This window comes from Triturus cristatus, chromosome 10, assembly GCF_964204655.1.
Source record: "Triturus cristatus chromosome 10, aTriCri1.1, whole genome shotgun sequence".
Classification (NCBI taxonomy): domain Eukaryota; kingdom Metazoa; phylum Chordata; class Amphibia; order Caudata; family Salamandridae; genus Triturus; species Triturus cristatus.
Genome location: NC_140593.1, coordinates 273,848,329 through 273,871,696, shown reverse-complemented (window position 1 = coordinate 273,871,696; position 23,368 = coordinate 273,848,329). Strand labels below are relative to the sequence as shown.

The 23,368-nt window shown below is 49.6% G+C and overlaps 1 protein-coding gene across 2 annotated transcripts in view; it reads right to left on the bottom strand.

Annotated features, from left to right (window-relative positions):
- PEX1 (peroxisomal biogenesis factor 1) overlaps positions 1 to 23,368 on the bottom strand; it is an 831,513-nt gene that overhangs the window by 11,882 nt on the left and 796,263 nt on the right. For both annotated transcript variants that reach the window (XM_085631051.1, XM_085631052.1), the window contains one exon: positions 16,841 to 16,968. In XM_085631051.1, coding sequence (XP_085487177.1) covers positions 16,841 to 16,968 — 128 coding nt within the window. The remainder of the gene's footprint in view (positions 1 to 16,840; positions 16,969 to 23,368) is intronic.

Genomic DNA, 23,368 nt, shown 5'->3' with positions numbered 1-23,368 from the left:
AGCGCTGCCATCCAGTCTCCAGGACCCAGAGCAGGCAGGACCTAAGCCAGCGTGAGCATCTTGAATTTCTCTCTTTTCTGGAAGAAGTTGAGGGGACGCAGGTCTAGTATAGAGGAGTAACCTCCCTCCTTCTTCGGCACCGGGAAGTAGTGGGAATAATAACCACGCCCTGCTTATGACAGACACCCTCTTGATGGCTCCTTTGGGCAAAAGGGCTAGCATTTCTTGATGAAGCAAACAGAGATGGTGTAGTTGGCTGGCTTAGTATATGGTGCACGCTCATTTAACGGATGCACCTTGCACTAATCCAGGCAACCCTTATGGTGATTTTAGTGGTCTTTGATAACCATAGAAAGCTCTCAAAGTGGTAGCTGTGGAGAGCAGCATTCAGGCTTATCTTGAGAGAGGGATAAGAAGATTATTTTACCAGTTTAATCAATAGTGTATGTGAAGTGAAAAGAACCACACAGTGTTTATATTAAAATAAACTTCTATTTATTACACAACACTCACTAACACATTGGTATATCTCCTACCCAGAAATATCACCACAATACACAAGAATACTTCAAATGCAATCAGGTAAGTAGCACAAAATACAGTGGACTCCAGGGGGAGACCAAATCATATACTACGAAAGTGGAATGCGATCTGTAAAGGAGGACGGGACTTGGACCAGAAGACCAAGTGGAGTCAGGAACACAAGGAACCACCCAAGGTGAGTACCCAGGAACCCCACGGAGGCGGTCTGCAGACACAGCCGTGTGACAAATGGAACTCAGTTGCAGTTTTGCAGAAGGACCCTTCCCAGGGGATCACGAAGAATTCCCTTTGAGGACGGAAGGCTGGAGAGCCACCCCACCCGTGGATGCCCCAAGAAAGAGGTTACGTACAACAGGGAAGCCAGGTGCCTAGGGGTAAAGAGACGTCGGAAACCTCCACAGACGACAATGGAAAACTTAGAAGAAAGTGCCTACGGAGAAGTTCACAATGGAGTCCAGTGGAATCCAAGGGTGGATTCTGGAAGTGAAGAACCTGTAAGCAGAGGTGACAGTCTACGCCACTCAAAAGTCACCAGGAGGCACTAAGACACAATGCCCACCGATGTCTGGAGAGTTGAAGCCGACCGTGTCACTGCAGCTGTGATGACCAAGCGACGCCGAGGAAGACCAGAAGCCGTGCCCAAGCTGTCCCACATTGGATGTCCATGACTGGTCGGTGTCCGGCGGGAGCACCAACAAGCCTTGGTAGCCGCAACTGGCGTGGAAAACAAAGGAACAACGTTGGGACCAGCAAGGACCAAGAGACTCACTAAAAGCGGAAGTGTCAGAGCAGGCCCTGAGCAAGCAGGAGAGCCCACTGAAGCAGCAGAAGATGCTCAGGAGGACCCACAGGACAAAGGCACAGGAGTCGCACAAGGACCTCGAGCAGCTCACCAAGAATGACGGCCCACAGTGCAGAGGATGCAGTGAGGACACTGATCTTGGAGGGAAGAGATGCTGGAGCTTCTTGTAGCCTGAAGATCTCTGGAGTGCAGAGCCAACAAGCCTTGGCAACAGCAATTTGACGCGGTGCACAGGGTTTCGGTCCCAGTGGTTCAGACGAGGGATACTGGCCTCAAAATTGCAAAGCGGACAGGTCAGGCCTCGAGGGAGTTGCAGAACTACCACCTGTGTTGCTGAGGTCCATAAAGTCTGTAGGACGACAGGAGCAGCTGACCGGTCAGCTTTGTTGCGGTGCCTGCAGATGCAGGGGAGTGACTTCTTCACTCCAAGGGAGATTACTTCGGGTGTCCTTGATACTCACAGGTCTTTAAAGAACCTGGAAGAGCCACATACAACGAAGAAGACTTGAAGAACAGCGAGACCAGGAGTCTTCCTTGGTACAGTCTCGGTTCCAGTCGAAGTCCAAGTGTCCAGATGTTCGAAGAGAGACCTAGTTACAGACTTGATTCTTGTCCCACAACGAATCTAAGGAACCACTCACAGGTAAGCCCTTAAGTACTCTAAGGGAAGTGTTGGAACAACTCAGGGGTCCCTCCCTGAGGACGAGCTGGACAGAGGAGAGGATACTCCCATGTCCTTTGTCCAGTTTCGTGCCAGAGTGGGAGCCAATTGCTCCCTGAACTGGCTCAAACTGGAGTATGCAAAGAGGGCACCAAATGTGCCTTTCAAAGCAGTCTAGTGGAGGTGGCAAGCGCCCTCACCCCAGCCCAGTACACTAAGTCTTGTCTGGAAGGTGGTCACACCTCCCTGTGACAGGAAACCTATTTTTCTACCTTCCCCTGCTCGAGCTTGGCTTACCAGCAGGAGGGCAGAATTGTGTCTGTGGTCGGCAGCAGCACTAGCTTGCTGTCAGACCCTGAAAGGCTGTTACCAGGGGTACAGGGAGTGTACCCTAAGGGAGCCCCCTAGTAAATGGGATCATACTTCCAACACTGGAATCGGTGTTGGGATATGATTCCAACAGGTTTGATAACAAACATGACCGGGTTGGGTGTAGCCACTAAATAGTTAGACATCTAGGACTGACTGATGTCCATTTTATGTATTAAAATAGCTAACCGCACTTACAAAGCCTGGAGAATCGACTCCAGGTTTTGTAGGGGTGTCCTGCTCATGCAGGGGCACCCTCACACTTGTAACCAAGCACCCTGTCCTCAGGACCGAAGAGCCTGCCATAGGTGTGACTTACTGGTTTTAAGTGCAGTGACCTCAGACGTAGGAAACTTATATTTGTCATGAGAGGTACAAGCACCAACTCACACAGGCTGCAATGGCAGGCCTGTAGTCACAGTTTAAGGGACTCCCATGGGTAGCACAATACATGCTGCAGCCCATGGGAGACCCCAGTGTACCTACGCCCTAGGTGCCTTAGTACCATATACTAGGGAATTACAAGGGTACACCAGTAGCCAATTGTGAATGTACAAAAGTACTTACCATGGTCGATTTAGGGAGAAAGCACAGTGACTGGGGTCCTGATTAGCAGGATCCCAGTCAGACTAGGTCAAAAACACACTGACACCAAGCAAAAAGTGGGGGTAACCATGAAAGCAGATCCTATTTTCCTACAGATGGCCGTCCTGGGATGGTGGTAAGGGTGGGGGTGTTTCCAAAAACAGTAGAGCATACACTTTCTGTATGATCTGAAGCACCCACTTGTCAGATGTTATTGCCGACCACTGGAGCAGGTGGTGCCTGATTCTGCCTCCAACAGGATGGTTGCACTTAATAGAGGGCAGACTATAGAGTTTTCCAGGCTGCGGCATTCTGTGGGACGGGGGGACTGGACAAGCACGGGACTGTCTCGCGTGTCCTTTCTGGGCTCCACGACCCCGTCCTATAGTGATGGGCAGAGCATGGCTGGTATTGTGGGTGCCCAAAATGATCCTTTGCAAGTCTTCTGTAAGGGGCTAAAGAACGGGTCGAGAGGGAAAGGCCAAGGGACCAGGCATCACCTCCTTCGGGAAGGTAGGGATCAGTGGGAAAGTCGAGGTGATAGGGTGGGGAAGATGACGGTGGCAGCGACTCTGAGCGGCAGCGGACTGAAGTCTCAAATGATGATCTCATCGTCATTGAACGGCGCCGGGAGGGACGGAGTCGGGGTGGGTGGAGGCACCCATGTCTACATTGTTCCAGATCCGGGGGCAGAACTAGTGGGCCTGGTTGGCGTTTAGGGCGCACCCACCGATGATAACCCAGTGGGGGCACCTCTCAACTATGTGGGGCCCGAATGCGATCCATAGGAAGTCAGTGGCCCAAAGATGCCATGCATGGCATCCTAGAATTCCTTTAATTGCATGGGCATCGCTCTGGGGTACGTAGAGTAAGCCCTGACACTGGCTCCGCAGAGGGAGTGAGGGAGCAGAGTCAAGAAGCACGTTTGGAGGCCAAAGTAGAAGCATGCTTCAACTTCTTTTACTTATGCTTCTTCGACTTACTCAACTTGGAGGAAGAAGTCTTTGAGCACGAAGACGACCATCTGCGAAAAGAACTCTCAGAACGGCTCTGTGAGCGCCCCTATGAATGGGACTGGGCCTAACAACTATATGGATCCTTGTTCGCCTGCACCGCCAGGAGTTTTAACGCCTGCTCGCGATCGCCTTGTGGTGCATCGACTTGCACTTGGTTCAGGACTTGGAGTCTTGACCTGAAACCAAGTGGGGATCAAGCACCGACATCTGTTGATGAAATTCCCTACAAGGCTACAAGACCACAAAGCTTCAACCCAATAGATTTAGAAGAAGAGGACATGTATCTAGAACACTCGGAGCAATAGCTTAAAAAAAAAAAAAGTCGACAAAAAGTTGCAAAAAATGCCAGATATAGCTCTCTGGATCAGAACTGTTGGCACACAACAAAATAAACTAATGTCAGGGCACCGGGGTGGCATCTCTATGGGCACCGTAACATCACTTCTGGCACAGATGACACAAAGCCGAACAATGCCACCTACCGGCACTCAGAGGTACTGCTCAAGAGTTTCCGGATCTAGTCTGATGGCTGAGGAATATTCTAAAATGAGGAATCTGCGGTTAGAAGTCTCTATCAGAAGTATGGAATTTTAATGATATTTGGAACAGCATGTTGTATTAGTGGGAGGATACTATGGTCAGAATATCATAAAATACTCTTATGAGGGACAGTAAGGAGCTGCATTCAGCTATGCTTTACTCATGGATAAAACGAGTCTTTACTTATCTTTGATGACCTGGGATCTGTAGCTCCTTGTGTATATTAATCAGTTAATCAATTGTAAATGTAAATGGTATTTATTTGGCGCTTAATACCCTTGATGAGGCACTGAAGCGCTTCACAGCAAGTATCACACTACTCCAGAACCCAAGATTAGACCGTCGTACGCACCGGGATAACGCCACGGAGGTTACTTAGGCGCCACCCATGCGCGCTGACGTCAGTTCTGTACACAACTTTCCGCGCCGAAACACAGTCATGCGAGAAACTGACATTTGGTTCATAAAACTAGGGCCCTAAAAAGGGGATGACCTTAACCCTAGTAATCAGTTCGCAGAACGGGGAGGATGGGTGGGGCGGTAAGGAATCTATCACTAACTAGTGTCTCTTACAGATATATCGTTACACAAGTAGTAACTTGTGCATCTGAAAGAGACACGTTAGTGATAGATTCCTTACCTTAGAATAGATACCCCAGCAATACCAACCCCGGTGGTGGGTCTGCGAACAAGATTACACCAGAAAGTCACGGAGCACAGAACGGCCAAAGAAGCCGTCTCTCTGGACCTGACTGTCAAGGCAGTAGTGCTTGGTAAACGTGTGCAGCGAGGCCCATGTAGCTGCCTGACAAATATCCTGCAAGGGGACACCGCACCCTAAGGCAGTAGTGGCTGCAGTTGCCCTGGTCGAATGGGCACGTAGTCCCACAGGAGGCTCCTTCTTGGCCAAGGAATAACAGGCTTTGATGCACAGAACGACGCACCGGGAGATGGTCCGTTTGTGCACCGCCCGACCTCTTTTGGCACCCACGTAGCCAACAAAGAGCTGATCATCCACCCGGAACTGCTGTGTACGCTGCAGATAGAATGCGAGCGCACGTTTTGGATCCAGACGGTGGAGCCGCTCCTCTTCCCTTGAAGGATACGGAGGCGGAAAAAGGTGGGCAAAGTGATGGTCTCCCCGATGTAGAAGGGTGTGACAACCTTTGGCAATAAGGAAGGACGTGTCCTCAGAACCACCATGTCCGGATGAACAGAAAGGAAAGGAGGTTTGGAAGAAAGAGCCTGGAGCTCACTCACTCTCCTGTCAGACGTGATAGCTACCAGGAAAGCCGTCTTAAGAGTAAGAAGACGTAAGGGACAGTTATGAAGGGGCTCAAAGGGAGCGCACATCAGAAAAGTCAAGACAAGATTCAAGTCCCACTGAGGCATTATGAAGGGCACAGGTGGGAACGTATGCGTAATGCCCTTAAGAAAACGGTTAACAACCGGGGACTTAAAAGGTGAAGGCTGATCTGGAAGCCGTAGAAAGGTAGAGATGGCCGAAAGATAACCTTTAAGAGTAACCAGAGCAGAGCTCTGCTGGGCCTAAAGAGAGAAGGAACAGAAGAACCTCAGAAAGAGGATCCACAGTCTTAGCTGTGCACCATGCCACAAATCTGTTCCACCGTTTTAGTGGAGGGACGCCTGGCTGCCAGGATGACATCACAGACTTCGGGAGGAAGATCGAAAGGTGTCAACTGTCGCCGCTCAATCTCCAAGCATGGAGGTGGAGGTTGGACAGGTTCGGGTGGAGGACCGTCCCCTGCTGCTGCTACAGAAGATCCTCCCGAAGAGGCAGACGGATCGGGGGTTCGATGCTCATACTGAGTAGCTCGGGATACCATACTCTTCGAGCCCAGTCCGGAGCCACAAGAATAACTTGGACCTGGTAGCGCCTGATCTTCTTCAGCACTCTGGGCAGAAGTGGTAAGGCGGAAAGGCGTACAACAGACCGCAGCTCCACTCGAGACAAAAAGCGTCTCCGAGCGAGTGCCGCCTTGGAAATTCCAACGCGCAGAACTGATGACATTGCGCGTTCTCTTGGGTGGCGAATAGATCTAACCAATCAGGGTCCCAACTAGGGACAAAATTATCCGGAAACCAGGCAAGGGCTGTGGTGGAAAGAACGGAACGGACTGCGGCGCCGGGAATGGAGCCGCCGGCAGAGGACCTTGGGGCGCCGGAGCCGCCGGCAGCGGAGCCGGCGGCAAGGGAGGGCTGTCGGCTGGGACCGCGGGGCCCAAAGACGCGCCGGCGGGAGCCCTAGGCCTCAAAAGGCGGTCCATGGCAGCAAGGAAAGCTTGCACCTGGGCAGGAGTCGCCGACGGACCCGGATAAGGTGGGTAGGCCGCGGGACGCACAGGCTCCAAAGGAGCCACGGGGGAGGTACCCCCTGTCCCCTCGTCTGCGTCCGGAGACCGACGGGTGGGACATCGGAGAGCGAAAACGCTTCTTCGACGACTTTTTTTTTTTTTTGAAAAACTTGTCTTTATTGGCATTTATAGACAGCGAAAAAAAAAAAACACAGGCACATACGATACCGACATTGACACATAGATGTACATTGCAGGTGCGCCCAGTCATAGTTCTTGCAATCTAGCAGCCTCTCGGCTCCTCAGGCCGTTCATCGCTGTCCCGAGTGGGGCTGCAGATATGGGCCCGATTCCAGCCTCTGAGTGTGCCCTGCTGGAGTGCGCCAAGATCGCCTCGCGGCTGGGATGCCGTGCTATGCGCCTGAGCCCCCTGTACGGGGCGTCGCAGAGGCTATGGTAGTGCGGCCATTGATTAACCACTAACTAACTGGGGGTCGAAAACCAGGGAAAAGGGGGGGTGCACTGTGTCGCCCATCGGGAGTACTAGTAGCTGTGCGCTCTTGTGATCGGACCATCATGTGGGAGAGGGCCGGTGTGGGCATGGACGCGGAGATGGGGCGGGGGGGGGAGGGCAGGAGCAGCGCGCCTGGCCTATGAGGACTCTGGCTGTGGGGCCCCCGGTGGCAACCCCTGCGAGACACCGGGTGCCGGACCTGCCTGCGCATTGCCCGGGGTGGGGTCCGGAGTGGCGGGCACTCCCGATGGGTCTATCACTCCCGAACTCGCCGCTGCCTCAGTTTCCTGCGTGAATGTGTGCATGAGCATGGCCCAGGGCATGGAGATCGGGTGTTTGCGCATCCCCCGGGCCTCCTCCGTTCTGAGTGTGGTTTCCTCCGCCTTGCCCCACTTCTTGACAGTTCCCACCCATGCCGCTATGGGGGGCCCCCCCGGCGCCTTCCAATGCATAGCAATGCAACGTTTAGCGAGGATCAACATTAAGAAAGCAAACCTCCTCTCCACTTTCTGCCGCTTATGCCGACCATGAATTCCCAGCGCACACGCCTCCCATGTGCCCAGGTCCTGGAGCCCTGTGACCGTCTCTAGGGCAGCGTGAATCGTTTGCCAGTAACTGTAGAGCATCGGACAGTCCCAAAACATGTGCCTAAATGAGGCGGCAGGCTCCGAGCATCTAGGGCAGCCAAACACCCCCTCGGGGAAATATTTGTGCAACTTTTCAGGGGTTAGATACGCCCTATGCAGGATATGCAACTGAATGTTCTTAAACCGATAGTTGCGGGACACTTTCTTAGTGTATTCAAGAGCCCTCGTCCACTCCCTATCATGCAGAGGCCGTTGGAAATCATCTTCCCAGTGTTCCCTGAGGGTCGCCAGCGTTGGACTTCGCAGGGCTCTCACTGCCTTGTATATCCATGTGACTAAATGGCGGCCGGGCCCCATCTGGAGTACCGCATGAATGACCGGGTGTGAAGGGGGCTCCGCCTCAATCCCCCCCCACAGCCTACGGCAGTCCAGGAGGAGCTGTCTATGCCGCAGGAATTGGCCCCTGGGGAGCTCGAAGTCTCCGACCAGCGCCTCAAAAGGCTGCAGGCTCTCACCAGAGAACAGTCTTCGACTTCTTCTTATGACGTCTCTTACCCGATTCAGAGTGGCTTTGACCCCGAGGAGCGATGATGATGGCTCAGCGCTCGGTCCCTCGATCGACCCCTGGACATCGAACGGCACGGAGACGACTGCTGGGCCTCCAGCAGCTTACGGGACCGCTCACGGAAGGCCGTCGGAGCCATGGCCAGACAGTCGGAACATGACTGGGAGTCATGGTCGCGCTCCAGACAGTAGAGACAGACGCCATGGGGGTCGGCCACCGACATCATACGATGACAGGCCCTGCAGGATTTAAACCCAGGCATCCCTACGTGGCACCAGGAGTCAAAGACTCAAAAATGAAAGGCAAAAAGTCTCAAAAGTTAGTCAAAAAGTGACTAGGGTACGTGCTCTAACTGGATCTGTGCTTGCTGGCGCGTAAAAAGAAAACTGACATCAGCGCGCATGGGTGGCGCCTAAGTAGTCTCCGTGACATCATCTCGGCGCATACAACGCCACCTTCCGACCGCCGCACAGGGGTACTGCTGACGAAAACTTTCCGGATCCAGTCTGACGCCTGGGGATATTCTAAGGTAAGGAATCTATCACTAACGTGTCTCTTTCAGATAATCCCACTACAATTTGTAAAAATAGAGAATATTTTAATAAACAAAATAATGCCAGAACATCAAAAATCCAATATGAGGACGTGGAGATTTTAAAAAGTTTTACATAACAGTTATGAGACAAAATGCAACTTGCCAACCACCTGCAACTGGTTGCGCTAGTCCATGACAGTGGTATGGTTGAAGGACGACTGCGATGGAGCGTGGGATACAGAGACCAGGTTCGTCCTGGTCGGAAGTTTTACCTTCTGACTTGGTCTCTGAAATGGAAGTCAAAAACCCTCAGCAGCAAAACAGCAGGCTCTGGCCGAGATAAGTGTTGTGAGGCCAGATTGCTGTTGAACGAAGTCATTGACTTTTGGAGGTAGATTTGCACTCAATCAAGGTCCCTTAATGACCGGGTATACTTTTGGCACCTCCTCCAAGTGAAGATTTCTACCTTTGGACTTAGTCACTTTTTGGCGCTCTGATTCCTCCAGTGGGGCAAAGTTGCATGCTGTAGTGGAACAAGGCTCACAAGCCTTGATAACTTCTCCGCGACAATCTACTGGAAAGCATTTGCCGCTGCAGAAAAGCTCAGAGCTGGAGCAACCTGAATCTTCGGCCCATCAACAAGGCACCTTCGTCAGATTGATTTTGCAGATTTGTCCTAGTCTTTTGTCGATTCTCCAGGTGAAAATGCTTGAAAAAGTTTCCAGATCCCATGTTTTAGGATTAGGAAGCACTAGTACTCTCTGCCCCGAAAGGGTCACAGGATCTCAGGGAGAGCACTTGAAGGTCAGGACTCACCAAAAGAAGTCACCAGCAGGATCCAGGGCAGGTCCAGTAGAAGCTGGTCAGATCGGCTCTTTCAAGAAAGTGGGCTTCTTGCAGCTTTTGTGTCCCTGTAGCTTAACAGGAGGCCAGCCAACTGACCACTGGGAGTCCACTTCTTAGTCCTGGGTACAAGTGAGAACAGGTCCAGCCCTTGTGGTTCTTCTCATGGGTCACAAAAGCAAATACATTCCTTCTTCTGCCTTCCACAGATGCAGTAGTGTCCTGAACAGTGTGCGCAAAAGTGCCACATCTATGACTGGCACTAGCCCATGGGTGGGGGTGACTCCTGCCCCTCCCTAACCAATAAGGAAACGGTTCTAGGAGGCAGCCCTACCCACTTTTGCTGCAGTTCCGGTGTGCCCTAATACAAACTATCCCACAGTGCCCCACTCCATCTAAAAGCAAGACGGCAGAACATTTAGTCTGTTGTGCAGAGCTCCTGTGCCCAACCTAGAGGTGTGTTCAGGGAAATGAGTAAACCCTCCCCTATGGCCATTCAAAACTGGTTCTGGGGGCAGCACCTCTTCCACTAGGATTGAAGCCTGGCTGAGTAGGATGCCAACAGAGGATACAGGCCCAGTTGTGAACTATATCTGCCTATTTATTGGGTAGGCATCCTTTGAAGAAAATTAAGTTCCTGTACACAGCCCAGATGGTCATACTGTTGGAGAGACCCAAGGCCTCTGTCTATGCTCTGGGAGCCAGTTCACATCTCAAGGAACTATTCAGCTTCTGGGTGACAGTTGCAAACACATGCAAATGGGCTTCTGGACGGTTTAGTCAGGTTAAGGGTGACCTTTCAAAAGTACCTTTTGTAGAATATTATTTACATATACAACGCTAATAATGAATCGGATCTGTAATACATATTTTAATGTAATAAACTGAGGTTTTATTTTGTTCCTAGGTAGAGATAACATTGATAACTTTAATGATCTAAATCTAATGCTTTCCTATGGAATAGCTAACCCTGGTAAAGTGAAAATAGTTTTAGGGTATTGCCACTGTAAGGACGTTTTACATTAAATTCTTACATGTCCTACCTTTAAATAACATGCAACCTGCCCTATGGGTACCTAAGGCCTCCTAAGAAGAGACTTATTAATATTAAAAAGGTGGGTTTAGGTCTGTCAGAAGGGGTTATTTCAATAGGTCGAATCTGCACTTTAAACCTGCACAGCCAGGTTACTGGTGGGAGACATGCAGTCCTGTTTTGCATTGACACTTTACTGGTGGCACAATAAATGCTGCAGCCCACAAGACCTTGGTACATGGGGTTCCATATACTAGGGATAAATAGATACGTTTAATGTGCTAATTAGGGATTTAGCACATTTCAACATATTTTAGGGGACAAAGCACATGCACTGAGCATTGGACAGAAGTGACTCAGTGTGCAAAGTCGAAAAACCATCATTAAAATCTAGCAAAAAATGTGGGTGACCAGGAAAAAGAGGTATCTTTCTACATTCCTCATAAAAATGATTTTGCTCCTGTGGTTTCTGTCCTTATTTGCCATGCTAGATTTAGATCTTTATCATTTGGTTGCTCTGGTCCACTAAATGTTATATTGACATCTGCCTCCTCCATGCCTGCCACACGTGAGGGCTGAGACCAAGGCGATTAAGGATGGTAAGCTTGCAACATCACTGTTATCAACATGCTTCATACACCAGAAATAGACTTTTCCATGGTAGCTAGCACAAATAAAGCCCAGGAGGCTCTTTTGAGAAAGGTTGATCTCCGAGGCTTGTACTACCTGAAAGCCCACTGTGGAATAATCCTGCTTTTCTGCCATCCTTGGAGCAAACTGTGCTCAATACGCCATGTTGATGCCAGAGCAAAGAATGCTGAAGGATATCTGGGAACAGTTTTGAAATTTTCTCGGTCCACACCAGCGACTCTTGACAGATACTGCACAGCTATAAATGTTTGCTTTTGAGTTCCTCGTACCTAGATCGGCTGTCAGCCCTCTGGGTCACTATACCTACAATGTATCACATGTTTTGATTATTGAAATGTGCCCCTTCTGTGTCCTGCTGTGATGTTAATATGTGATGGGCTATTTCACAATGTGCTACATGAATGTATCTATATATTTTATGACCAGCGTATGATGAATCGCGGTCATGTCTGTGGTGTTGTGAATTTATGGTTTAAATAAAATAATAAAAAACAAATCAAAAGCTTTTTTTCCAAAAGAAAGCTCAACTTTCAGATAGACCTAATCCGACCACCCTCAACACCCACCCACCATCATTCATTTCATTTATACAGCACAATATGAATTATGCCTCTTGGTGCAGATAAGCCCTTGTGCCACCAAGGGAGGAGAATATCCAAAGGCAAGAAGATATCGACAATCTTGTCTAATTTCATGTGGCAACACCCCCGCCATCTTGGAGCTGGGAATAAGCTCCACCCCCTCACTCTGTGAAGTCGACACCTACTTATATCCCATACTCAATAGTAGCCTCAGCATTAACTTCATCAACAGACAGATCTGTACAATGGGCTTCAGTCCAGTGCTTTCTGGCCCTACAGAGTAGTATGTCTTTTGTCACACTCCAACAACTCAAACCTTGCTAAACGAAGTCACAGCAGCTACTTTGTTTTCATGCTGTTGTGTGTCTGAGGTCAGTCTATTAAACTACTATCCTTTCTTTTTGTAGAGCCCAAAATAAAACTTAGGGAGTTCAAAGTCTCCACACCTCTAGAGCAGAAGCTAAGGCTGAGTTGCTATGAGTGACAGCCTGCTGTCTTCCATGTTGTATACTGTACCCACCTTTATAGTCTATGTTTGGTTCTCACCCTCCACCACCTCAAAGGACCTATCTTCAGCCTGCAATGTTTCCACTCAAGATCAGTGAGGAAGAAAAGGCTGTTCTCCTAATGCCTTCCTACTAAGGCCAGTTCATCAACATGCACCATGCTGTCATGTTTCAGACATGTGCCTCCACAGTGACTGAGAGCTGCAGGAGTATTGCTGATAGGGGTAGGGAGAGTCCTTCCCTGAGAGCTGGGTTGGGGTGAAGCAGCCTTTACACAGTGCTTTACACAGGTTCTTTTGAATGGCGGGGTGTAACCATGTCCCTCTTTAGAGCAGTGGATATGTGTGAGATGATGTTGCCTAGTGGAAGTCATGGCAGGTTCAGCAAATTTAGGTCGATATTCAGACTCTTCCTGTATCGCAACTAGTTACTTAACTCTTACCAAACAAGACCCATTCACTGCAAAAAGGAGGTGGTTGCAGGTTTACGGTTAGGAATGATACCTCTTGAGACCAACTAGTACAGATTCTCCAGTTTGTGGAAGCTAGGTCTAAAGAGGTTAGTATGAAAGGAGGGTAGGTAATATAATTCCCTCTGTTGATGGCAGATATTTGTCCCTAACAACAGTTCTATTAGACCATTGGAATGTTGAGCGCGCCATTGAAAACAATGAAGTGCTCCGGGCTTCTAATGGCAGGTAGAAGCCTGGTGCATCAACATTCCAATGTATAACTAAGGCCTCACAGAGCCCGAGGAGATTTCAACCCAATCGGGCTACGTGAGGCCTTTGTTTTACAAATTAAAACATTCTGCCCTCTAGGGGCGTAATGTTCTAATAGCCTTAGAGCCCTCCGTAGTGCGCTCTACCGGCCACTAAAGGCCCGCTCCCTTGTTCAAGGCCCTCACTGAGAGGGCCTTTAATGGCCGGTAGAGCCCACTACATCGGGCTTTTAAGGCTATAGTAGATCTACAACTAAAGCCAATAAGTAATCATTTGAGAATTGGTATGTGGAATACAGCAGGACTACATGGGCAGTTGTCAAATGTACCTGATAAATGATTGGCTTTTCTTGATCAGTATCATTATTTGCATCCAAGTGACCAGGAACCTAGATTCAAACCCATTAAACAATTATCAATTTTTGGTAAATTAGCAATGAAGGGGCTCAGTAAAGGTTTGGCTAGCTTGATAATGACAGGTATAAGACATCTGGGCAATGTAGTAACTTTAATTAATCATTTACTTGCTATAGAGCCCTGAATTTCAAATGTCAGTTTAGGCAAAGTAATATTTTTATTTTCACATGCATATTTTCCACAGGCCTTAACTGGGGATAAAAATGAACTTAGAATAGCACAGAATGAAGTGGAGTTGTTTTTAACCAAACATAATGCATGCATTAGTGTGTTAGCAGGTGACTTTAACACCAATTAGTTTAGTTACCCCCATAGTCGGGCCAGATTCGGAGCTGCAAGATGCAAGTTACTAAATAGCAGGTAAAACCTTTCTGCCTCAAACAAAAACTGGTATTGATCAATTGGTTCTACAACTCAATGAACAGTGGGATTTAAGACGTTAAACAGCCAATTTAGTTCTGATCCCTTGCACTACATACACACGTCCTCAATGGGCTTAATGCTGTATTATTCATGCTACAAATGTTTATTTACTTAGTCACTTTGAGATTATGGAATGCATAGAAGTGATCATGTTCCACAGTCAGTCAGACTAGATATAGATATACCCCAATAGGATTTTGAGAGATAGAGCCTGGACAAGAGTTGTTTTTTGTAAATAAAGAATCAAAAAGCTATCAAATGAAACAAGGGGTGATTAAATACCTTCCCAAAAAACTGCAAAAATTACACAATTTTAAAATGCAGTGCTGTTCGCTATACATTTATCAATAAATCTGAATAAACTATTTGGAAAAGTTAACTTTATGGATTTCTGACTTAAGTTTGTTGAAGGGAATTATAGAATGACCTTTTTCTCTAATAAACATAACAAACAAGACCGAGCATGGTTATATATGCTCCAGAAAATTAGACAAAAAGATATGTAGAAATTCTGGAGATTGGGCGGATACTGACTTGACAAGTATAATTACGGCTCAAATCCTATCTTCGGCTTGTCAAGAGTTTATCATATACTTGAACAATAGCAAAAATGAACAGAGCTACATTAGGTCATTAGAGAAATGTACCTGTGAAGTTCTAACAGTCAAAGAAATCATCACACTGATAAAAGCTTACAACCACCTTACAACCGAATTACAAGAAGGGACCAATTAATTATCCAAAAGCTTTAGTCTAATTGCTTTGTTACACTTTGCGAGAGAGATATTCGGAATGGTAATTCTAGAAATGTTAGAAGTTTGGGTACAGGCAAAAAACTGGATTCCCGAAAGCAATGCTGAACCATGGCAAATATAATGTTCGCGTCCATACTAGCCTAAGAGGGAATCCAACAGAAAACCATGGGTGCATTTGCATACCTTACTGATTACAGGACAGCATCTGACTGGTCACACTTATGGCTCAAACCTAATAAGTGCAGTATATATAACACCTTGAGGAGCAACTGAATTTCCTCCAAATACTTGGGTAAAGGTTAAATTATAAAGCACTGTTGGATACACCAAAATGATGACAGAAAATGCGAAAACAGGTATGTAACATTGTCACCGTCTTGTATTGTCCCTGTACGTGTCATGTGACCCAGGGGGCACTGGTACGGCCGAAGGGGAGCACGGTGAACTGAAAATGCTCGTGGCCTACCATGAACCGTAAGTAGCGTCTGTGGGCTGGCAGGACGGGAATATGGAAATAGGCGTCCTGCAAGTTCAATGTCGCCATCCAGTCTCCAGGGTCGAAGGCAGACAGGACCTGAGCCAACGTGAGCATTTCAAACTTCTCCTTCCGGAGGAAGTGGTTGAGGGCCCTGAGGTCTAGAATAGGACGCAGGCCTTTGTCCTTCTTGGGCACCAGAAAGTAGCGGGAATAGCAACCAACGTGTCAGTTCTTCTGCTTAGCATGTCCTCCCCATAACTCTTTTCCAGGTGAAGCAGCTTGACCTCCCCTGTCGCTCCTCCCACAGATTCTTATCATTTTGGACATTCAGCACTCACAGTGCAGCCCATCCTGCGCCCTCGGCCCCCATAGCTTGCTATCAGACAGGGACCTGAGCCCGGGACCCGCAGCAAACAGACACGCTGAGTACCGCACAGGTAATGTCATTTGTGTAGCGCGATCCCTATCAGAGCATTTTACACGAGCACCAATTCAAGATTGACCACTCTAGCCCTTATGTTACATAAGGCTCTCTTGGTCTCTTGCTCCCTACAGTTCTCTCTCTCTCTCTTCCTTCGTATCCTGCTCTCTTTTGCGCACTGCCACACTGACTCTTGGCACCTACCAACTCTCCTGTTTCCTACCCTACTGTCTCTTGCGCTCTACGTCTGTATCATGGTCGGTACCCCTGTCTCTTGCTCCCTACTCCACTTGCATTGTGAAGATGAAATAACTCTTTAAATCCAAGGAGATTGTGTTTGTGAGCTTTTTAGAATAGTGGTGACTTAAATGTAAGGTGTGGACAGAAGCTGCAAGTGATGAGTACTTAATTGTTCTGAAGTAAAAGGGAATTAAGGTGCGACAAAACTATTTAGGGATTGTTATCAAAGAGGGTAGCCAGGGAAGTACAGGGACCTAGCCTGCAAAAGCACAGGAATAGTAAGGCATAAAAGGATTACATTTATAGGGACCTGTGAGCTAGCTTTCCTGATGTTAATAGGCGAAGTAATAGGTGGATCTTGGATGGTTAACAGGGGTATGGCTGGTAAAACTAGAAGAACTGATTTACATAGCTGGAAGATGCGCAAATAAACTATGGGGGAAATGAAGGGAATATTATGGTCTCTATAGTCAAAGTTATGCTGCTTGATTTGTAATCGCCTGGGAGGTCGAGTGAGATGAGTTGTGGAAGTGCGATTGTAGCACAGGAGGCTGACTGTACTGGTTTTCCTACTTAAAAACAAAAAAGCAAGGACATTTGTATAAAAAAGGGCTGGTCAAGTTTAGGATGCTTATGATGAATCAGTGATGATAATATGCATTAATATACGCTTACTCTGAAGTGGCCAACATAGCATTTGGCAATGTACAAAACACTATCTACAGTAACATTTTACTTACAGTGCCACAAAATTAGTCCAATCGTCCTGACTAATAGATGGTCTTGTGTTTCCAAGTGCTGTTAATAAATGCGACTGGCAAATAACAAGATTGCTCTTTGTTGGGACTGGTTGATTTTGTGAAAATCCCTTTAGGAAAAAGAAAATATAATTAATAAAGCATAATGGAAATATAATTGATATGATAATGCACAAATCTTATTCAGGTCCAAGGATAAAAATAATAAGGAAAGAAGCCCAAAAGGTCAACCATCTGCACAATTACAATATTAAACGTACCATCACTCTTTGAAACATCCTAACTAGATCGCAAACATTATATTAAAGCGTGTATGTACACAGAAATATAGAAGAAGTAGTTCTTATGCTAAGTCCAGCGTCACACAACTGACACACATGATTTGAGGAAAACAGAAACATTTATGCACACATCACAAGCGGTTAGGAGTAGAATATTCGAGTAAAGATGTTTGTTTCATCGATTCAAGAGATATGCTGAAGGTCAGTGCATACATAGTAAGTCACAATGTTGTGAATTTCATTAGAGGCTACATTAAAGAATAAAGTTCAGGAGGTGGAATAGAGGACGGGTTATAAGAGAGAACAGAGTATGTGGCAGGGGAGAGTGGTTGACGCTGTATGAATCTTCTAGTCTACAGCGGTGGCACATGTTGGAGAGTGATCCAAGCTTTCCCCTAGTGGTCTATTGCTACCTAAAAGATTTTTGATTCCTGCCTCTACGGTCACCTGTGTGAAAACTGCAGACCCATGCTCACCTGGTACAGACGCAAATCTAGTTTGGTACCTTTGAGGGGAGGTGCAGCTCCTGGACAGAGGCCATAAGCCATGAAGAACAGAATTTGGGGTAGCCAGCTAATGGCACTTTATTGCTGTCAAGATGTGAACAAACCAGAGCATGTTCAGCTACTCTGAAATCATATGGAACAATAGATGATTTAAGGTTCCAGAGTAGGAAGAATTGGAAGGTTGTGCTTATAGCTATATGAGTAAGTGAGGTAAATTGGTTATTTTATGGTTCATGATGAAGCCTAGCAATTTTGCGGACTGGATCTATGTTGGGAATATGCCAGGAGAGGAAAATTGTTAAAACCATTTTGGTACACAGAGAAGCCAAGAGATTCAGAATAATAGTGCAAGCACTTATCCAATTTCCTAGGGTGCCAGGAAGATTTTCATGAATGTTATGACAGATGGGTTGATGACTCTTAGATAAAGTTGAATATCATCTGCATTATGATGGATATTAATTTCCTTTTTCTGGGGCATCTGGCCAGGTGGTTCCATGTAGAGCTTAGGTAGATAGGGAAACAGGATTGAGCCTTGAATAACTTACATGGCAGAAGGCTATCAGGATGATGTGATTTGGATGACAGTAAGTATGAGAACCAGTTCAGGCCAGTTATTGTCATTCAGGAAGACAGGATGGTGGGACATATTTCAAGGTATCCTGTATCAAATGCTGCTAGGACAAACAGTGTTAAGAAGCATTCATCACCCCATCCATAGCACGAATGTCGCACCTAGTACTTCAGGAGCTGCTCTTTTATTATGCATTTTTCCCCAGAATCCAGATTGGAAAGTGTATTTTTGGCTACGCCAATAAGGCTTTTTACTGAGACCATTTTTCAACAGTTTTTACAAAGGAAGGGTTAGTTTGGAGACTGGTCTTAGGTTTTAAAACTTATTGCGATCTCAGCTGGTTTTCCTTAGTATGGCTGTGATCATTGTAGATGTGAGCAAAGATGGGAATGTACACTGTTCAAGAGAGGATATAAAGATTTTGTTTTGATAAACATGTTTTTATTTTCAAATGGGCATCAAGATCAAAAAGGACATACAGCAAATTGAGCAATTTGGTAGCAGTCAGACCTGTCACATAGTAATTAAAAAACAGCAGCACAAGCATTCTCCCCCACCCTTCTCCCTCCGTTCCCGCCCTACACATACCCCCCTAAACTAAGCCCCCGAGCCATTTCCCCCATACTTTACGGAACTTTTTGGGGCAACCCCTTGCAGCGTACAGTGTCCGTTCCTGTGCAGCGCACCAATCCACCCCTCTCCGCCATTTGTCTCCCCTCGGTGGGTCAACCTGCTTCCAGGCGGCCGCTATATCCCTCTTGGCCACCACCAGGGCCGTGGTTAGGTAATAGTGCTCGTTATGGGAGCCATCCAGCCCATCCGTTATGCCCAACAGCGCTAATCGAGGGTCATGGGGGACCTCCCATCCCACAACGTCAGTTAAGTCAGTTTCAATCTCCCCCCAGAAGCTGTCCAGGCGAGGGCAAGACCAGACCATATGAAAGAAATCTGCCGGTTCCACCCCGCACCGCGCGCACGAGGCCCCCTGGCACAGGCCTGCGCGAAACAGACGCTCCGGGGTCAGGTATGCAGTGTGAAGGTAATAAACCTGGATAAGCCGCAATCGAGCTGATGCGGTGATTGTCCTGGGTGCCATAAGGGCGTCCCTCCAATCATTGTCGTCCAGACGACCCACCCAGGCCTCCCACCGCTGCTTCAGCCCACTCCAGTCCATCGGGGTATTATTAACCAAGGATCGATAAATACAGGAGATGCCCCCCTTCCCAAGATATCCCAGCATCACCTGGGCTTCAGGCGGGCTATGGTCAGGGAGTTTGGAGTCTAGGGGGACGTGAGATTGGAGCGCATGGCGCAGCTGGAGATAACGATAAAATTGCGAGGGATGCAGAGAAAACCGACTCCGGAGCTCTTGAAAGGAGCACATCTGGCTTCCCCGCCAGACGTCGCCCAGGCAGGAGATCCCCAGGAGGTCCCAGCTGCGAAAGCCACCGAGCCCCGCCACCTCCCGCATCCAAGTGCCATGCCATAGCGGTGTCACCCGGGTTAGCACCCTCGACCACCGGGTGTGCCGTAGAGCCGCTCGCCACGCCAGAAAGGGGGCCCGCACGACCTCCGGAAGCGATCCAGGGACCGTCGCGCCATAGAGCATATTCTGAATAGAAGAGAATCCGATGAGCTGCACCTCCAGTCTATAAGCCGGATCATCCCACCCACCCGAAAACCAGTCGTGGACCACCAGCAGCCGCGTAGCGAGATAGTATAGGTAAAGATTCGTCATGCTCAGGCCGCCGTCATAGGAAGGAACGCGACAGCAGTCTAAGGCCAACCGGGATCTACCTCCGCCCCAAAGAAATTTAGTCGCGGTCTTGTCCAGGTCCCGAAACCAACAGCGGGGGAAGGAGCAGGGCGTGTTTTGGAGCATATATAGAAACCGAGGGAGGATCATCATCTTATAAAGAGCAATCCTTCCCAACGGATTCAATGGGAGTGACTGCCACTTCATCATATCTGATCTGGCCTTGTTAACCACGGGGGCCACGTTGAGAGCCCAGCACAGTTCCGGGAGAAGGATAACCCAAATCCCCTGGTATTTAAAGGACAGCCGTCGGAGGGGAATGTCAGACTGCCAATCAAAACACTCCCGTGAAGGGTGTAGCGAAACCAGGACAGACTTCCCGGAGTTCAGACGGAGACCAGATGCCTGCCCAAACCGATGAAGAATTCGGCGCACCCGACGACCCGAGACATCTGAGAGATAAATAAGAACATCGTCAGCATACAACGCAATTTTATCAGGGACCATACCCGGCCAGTCCCAACCACGGAGAGCAGGATCTGCCTGGATGAGCACAGCCAGGGGCTCCATCGCCAGGGTGAAGAGGAGGGGTGAGAGTGGGCAGCCCTGCCGCGTCCCCCGCCCTATGGAAAACGCGCGGGACAAGGTCCCATTGACCAGCACCCGAGCTCGTGGGTCTGCGTAAAGAACCCGAACCATGGCGCGAAACTGGGGGCCGAACCCCATTAGCTCTAAGGTGTCTCCAAGATATTCCCACCCCACCGAATCAAAGGCCTTCTCGAAGTCCACCAGTAGAAGGGCCAGATAAGGAGAAAGGCGCTCTCGGTGGGCCAGAGCAAGATGCAGGCGCCGCAGGCAGTGTCTGGTTCCTCGGTTTGGCATAAACCCGCATTGGTCCGGGTGAACCAGCGCGACCAGAAACGGGCGCAGCCGTTGCGCAAGGACGGTAGCGTAGACTTTAAGCTCGGTGTTGATAAGAGATATCGGCCGGTAATCGGAGCAGGACTGTGATGGGGGTTGAGTCTTCGGCAGGACGACTATAGTGGCGGTATCTGTTTCTCGCGGGAAGGAACCCTTCTCCACCGCCTCTGCAAAGAGATCCCGAAGCCGCAGGGCCAGGGTATCACGGAAATGGGCGTAATACTCCTGTGGAAAACCATCCATCCCGGGGTCTTCCCAGGCGCCAAATGGGAGATTGCCATCTCGACCTCCTGCAGGGTAATGGGCAGGTCCAAGGTCTTGCTATCCTCCTGCCCCAACCGCGCCAGGGCCGCCCCACCCCCCCCCCATCAATCCCGCAAGGGAGAGCCCCTGCGCCCGGTATAGCTGGGAATAGTAGTCCGCAAAGGTTTGAGCTATTGCCACCGAAACTGTGTGTGTCCCACCCCCGCGGCATCCACGATGGCCGAAATCACCCGGCCTGCACGAGGGTAGGTGGCCAGTCGGTGCAGGAGCGTTCCATTCTTGTCCCCCCACCCGTAGACCCGGGCCACCGAGGAGCGCCAAAGAGTCTTCGCCGCATCTAGAGAGCGCATGCGTATCTCCTCGCGGAGAAAGGCCAGCCGTCGCGCCCGTGCGGTGTCTCCCAACGCGTCCTGGTCGCGCTCAAGCTCCAGGGCCTGCGCTTCGCAAGCTGTAAGTTGCTGGAGTTGGCGTCGGCGCTGCTGCTGCAGATGCCCCTTTGCAACCCCTCTAATAGTCGCCTTGCCGGCCTCCCAGAGGACAGCCGCGGAAGAGACGGAGCCCACGTTGTGAAAGTAGTATTCCGCAATCCCTCTCTCCACCACCCCCCGAAAGGCCTTGTCCTGAAGGAACCAGGCATTCAAATGCCACGTCGGGCGGGCAGTAAAGGGAGGTGGGCCGAGAGCCAGAAGCACCGGCGAGTGATCAGAGAGGCCTCGCGGAAGAATGCGGACATCACAAACCCCTGCACAGTCGGCAGAGGGAACACAAATTAGATCAATACGGGCGTGGGAATGGTGCGCCGCCGAAGTGTGGGTATACTGGTGATCGCGTGGGTGCCAAACCGTCCAAACGTCACACAAGACCTGGGCCTCAGCCCAACATGATAGCTGTTTCGCGCGAGCGGTCCCGGTAAAGGAGACCGGACCCGTCGAGTTCAGATGGGGTGTATAGACAGCGTTGAAGTCTCCACCGAGGACAAGGGACCCGAGTTTGGGGAGGAGGTCCGCAGTGTAAGCAAGAGCGGTCTGCAGCAGGGATGGCACTGCGTAGAGGGACAGCAGTGTAAGCGGCCGTCCCTCCAGGGTGCCACATACCGTAACGGCCATACCCTGGGTGTCCAAATGCACCTGGGTCGTTACAAAGGGAAAGGAACGCTTAGGCAGGATAGCCACCCCCCGTGAGCCTCTAGCGAAGCCCGAGTGCCAGACCCTATCGTAGCCGTAGCGGGCGAGGAAGGGACATTTATTACCCATAAGGTGGCTCTCTTGAAGAAGGAGGATGTCAATCTCCGCACGCTGCGCATATTTGAGGACCGCCATGCGCTTGAAGCGATCTAGCAGACCATTGACATTCCAGGACAAGACGCGCACGGCAGCTTTAGGCATGGGTGTGTTCGCCATGGGAGCAAGCAGGGGCATGTAGGACAGGAGATAGACAAAGTGGCCGCGAAAGGGAGCCGTGGGTGGGTCGGGAAGCCCGCATGATGCCAAGTCCCCGCGGGCACCGCGCCCACACTGGGGCCAATGAGCGCGTGGGCAGGAGAGCTCCCCGGAAGGAGGGACATGAAGAGATCGGACAGGAGAGCAGGTCAAACATTACATGATGCCTTAGAACCATAACAGCGAGGATTGCACCCTCTAACAACAAAAACCTCCCTAGGAGGAAGAAACAACCCCAAACCAACCCCAACCCCGCACCCTATACTTCGAAAACAGAAGCATCTGTCGCCCTAATAGTGTGTAACCAAAACCAAGCTAAAACGCTCGGGCCTGAGTGCTAGTGGACCCCTTAAGAAATCAGAACAGACCCAATTCACCCGCCCTGGCCGAGAGCAACAAGTGTGTAGGAGCACCGAGGCCCGACTGCGAAGTCCAGCAACCAGGAAGCACATCTCAATCTCCCCTCCCCGGCAAAAACATTACAAGCAGTAAATGGAAGTCAAATGGTAGGGCTGCGGGAAAGGTCCGAAGTGTCTACTTGAGGAGCAGGCTGGGTCACAGAGTCCGCCCGCTGGGGGGACACGGCCCGCTGCCCGGCGGCGTCAGGACCGATGGGCGCCACCGAGGAGGCCGACGAGGCCCCGGACGCCCGTCGCAGCCGCCCCCCGGAGCACACGACAGTCACCTCCTCCCCCACGCACCTCCGGGGCAGCGTGCGCCGTCATCGAGATCTGGAAGATCAGGGCGCTCCTCGCCCCGCCCGCCCCTC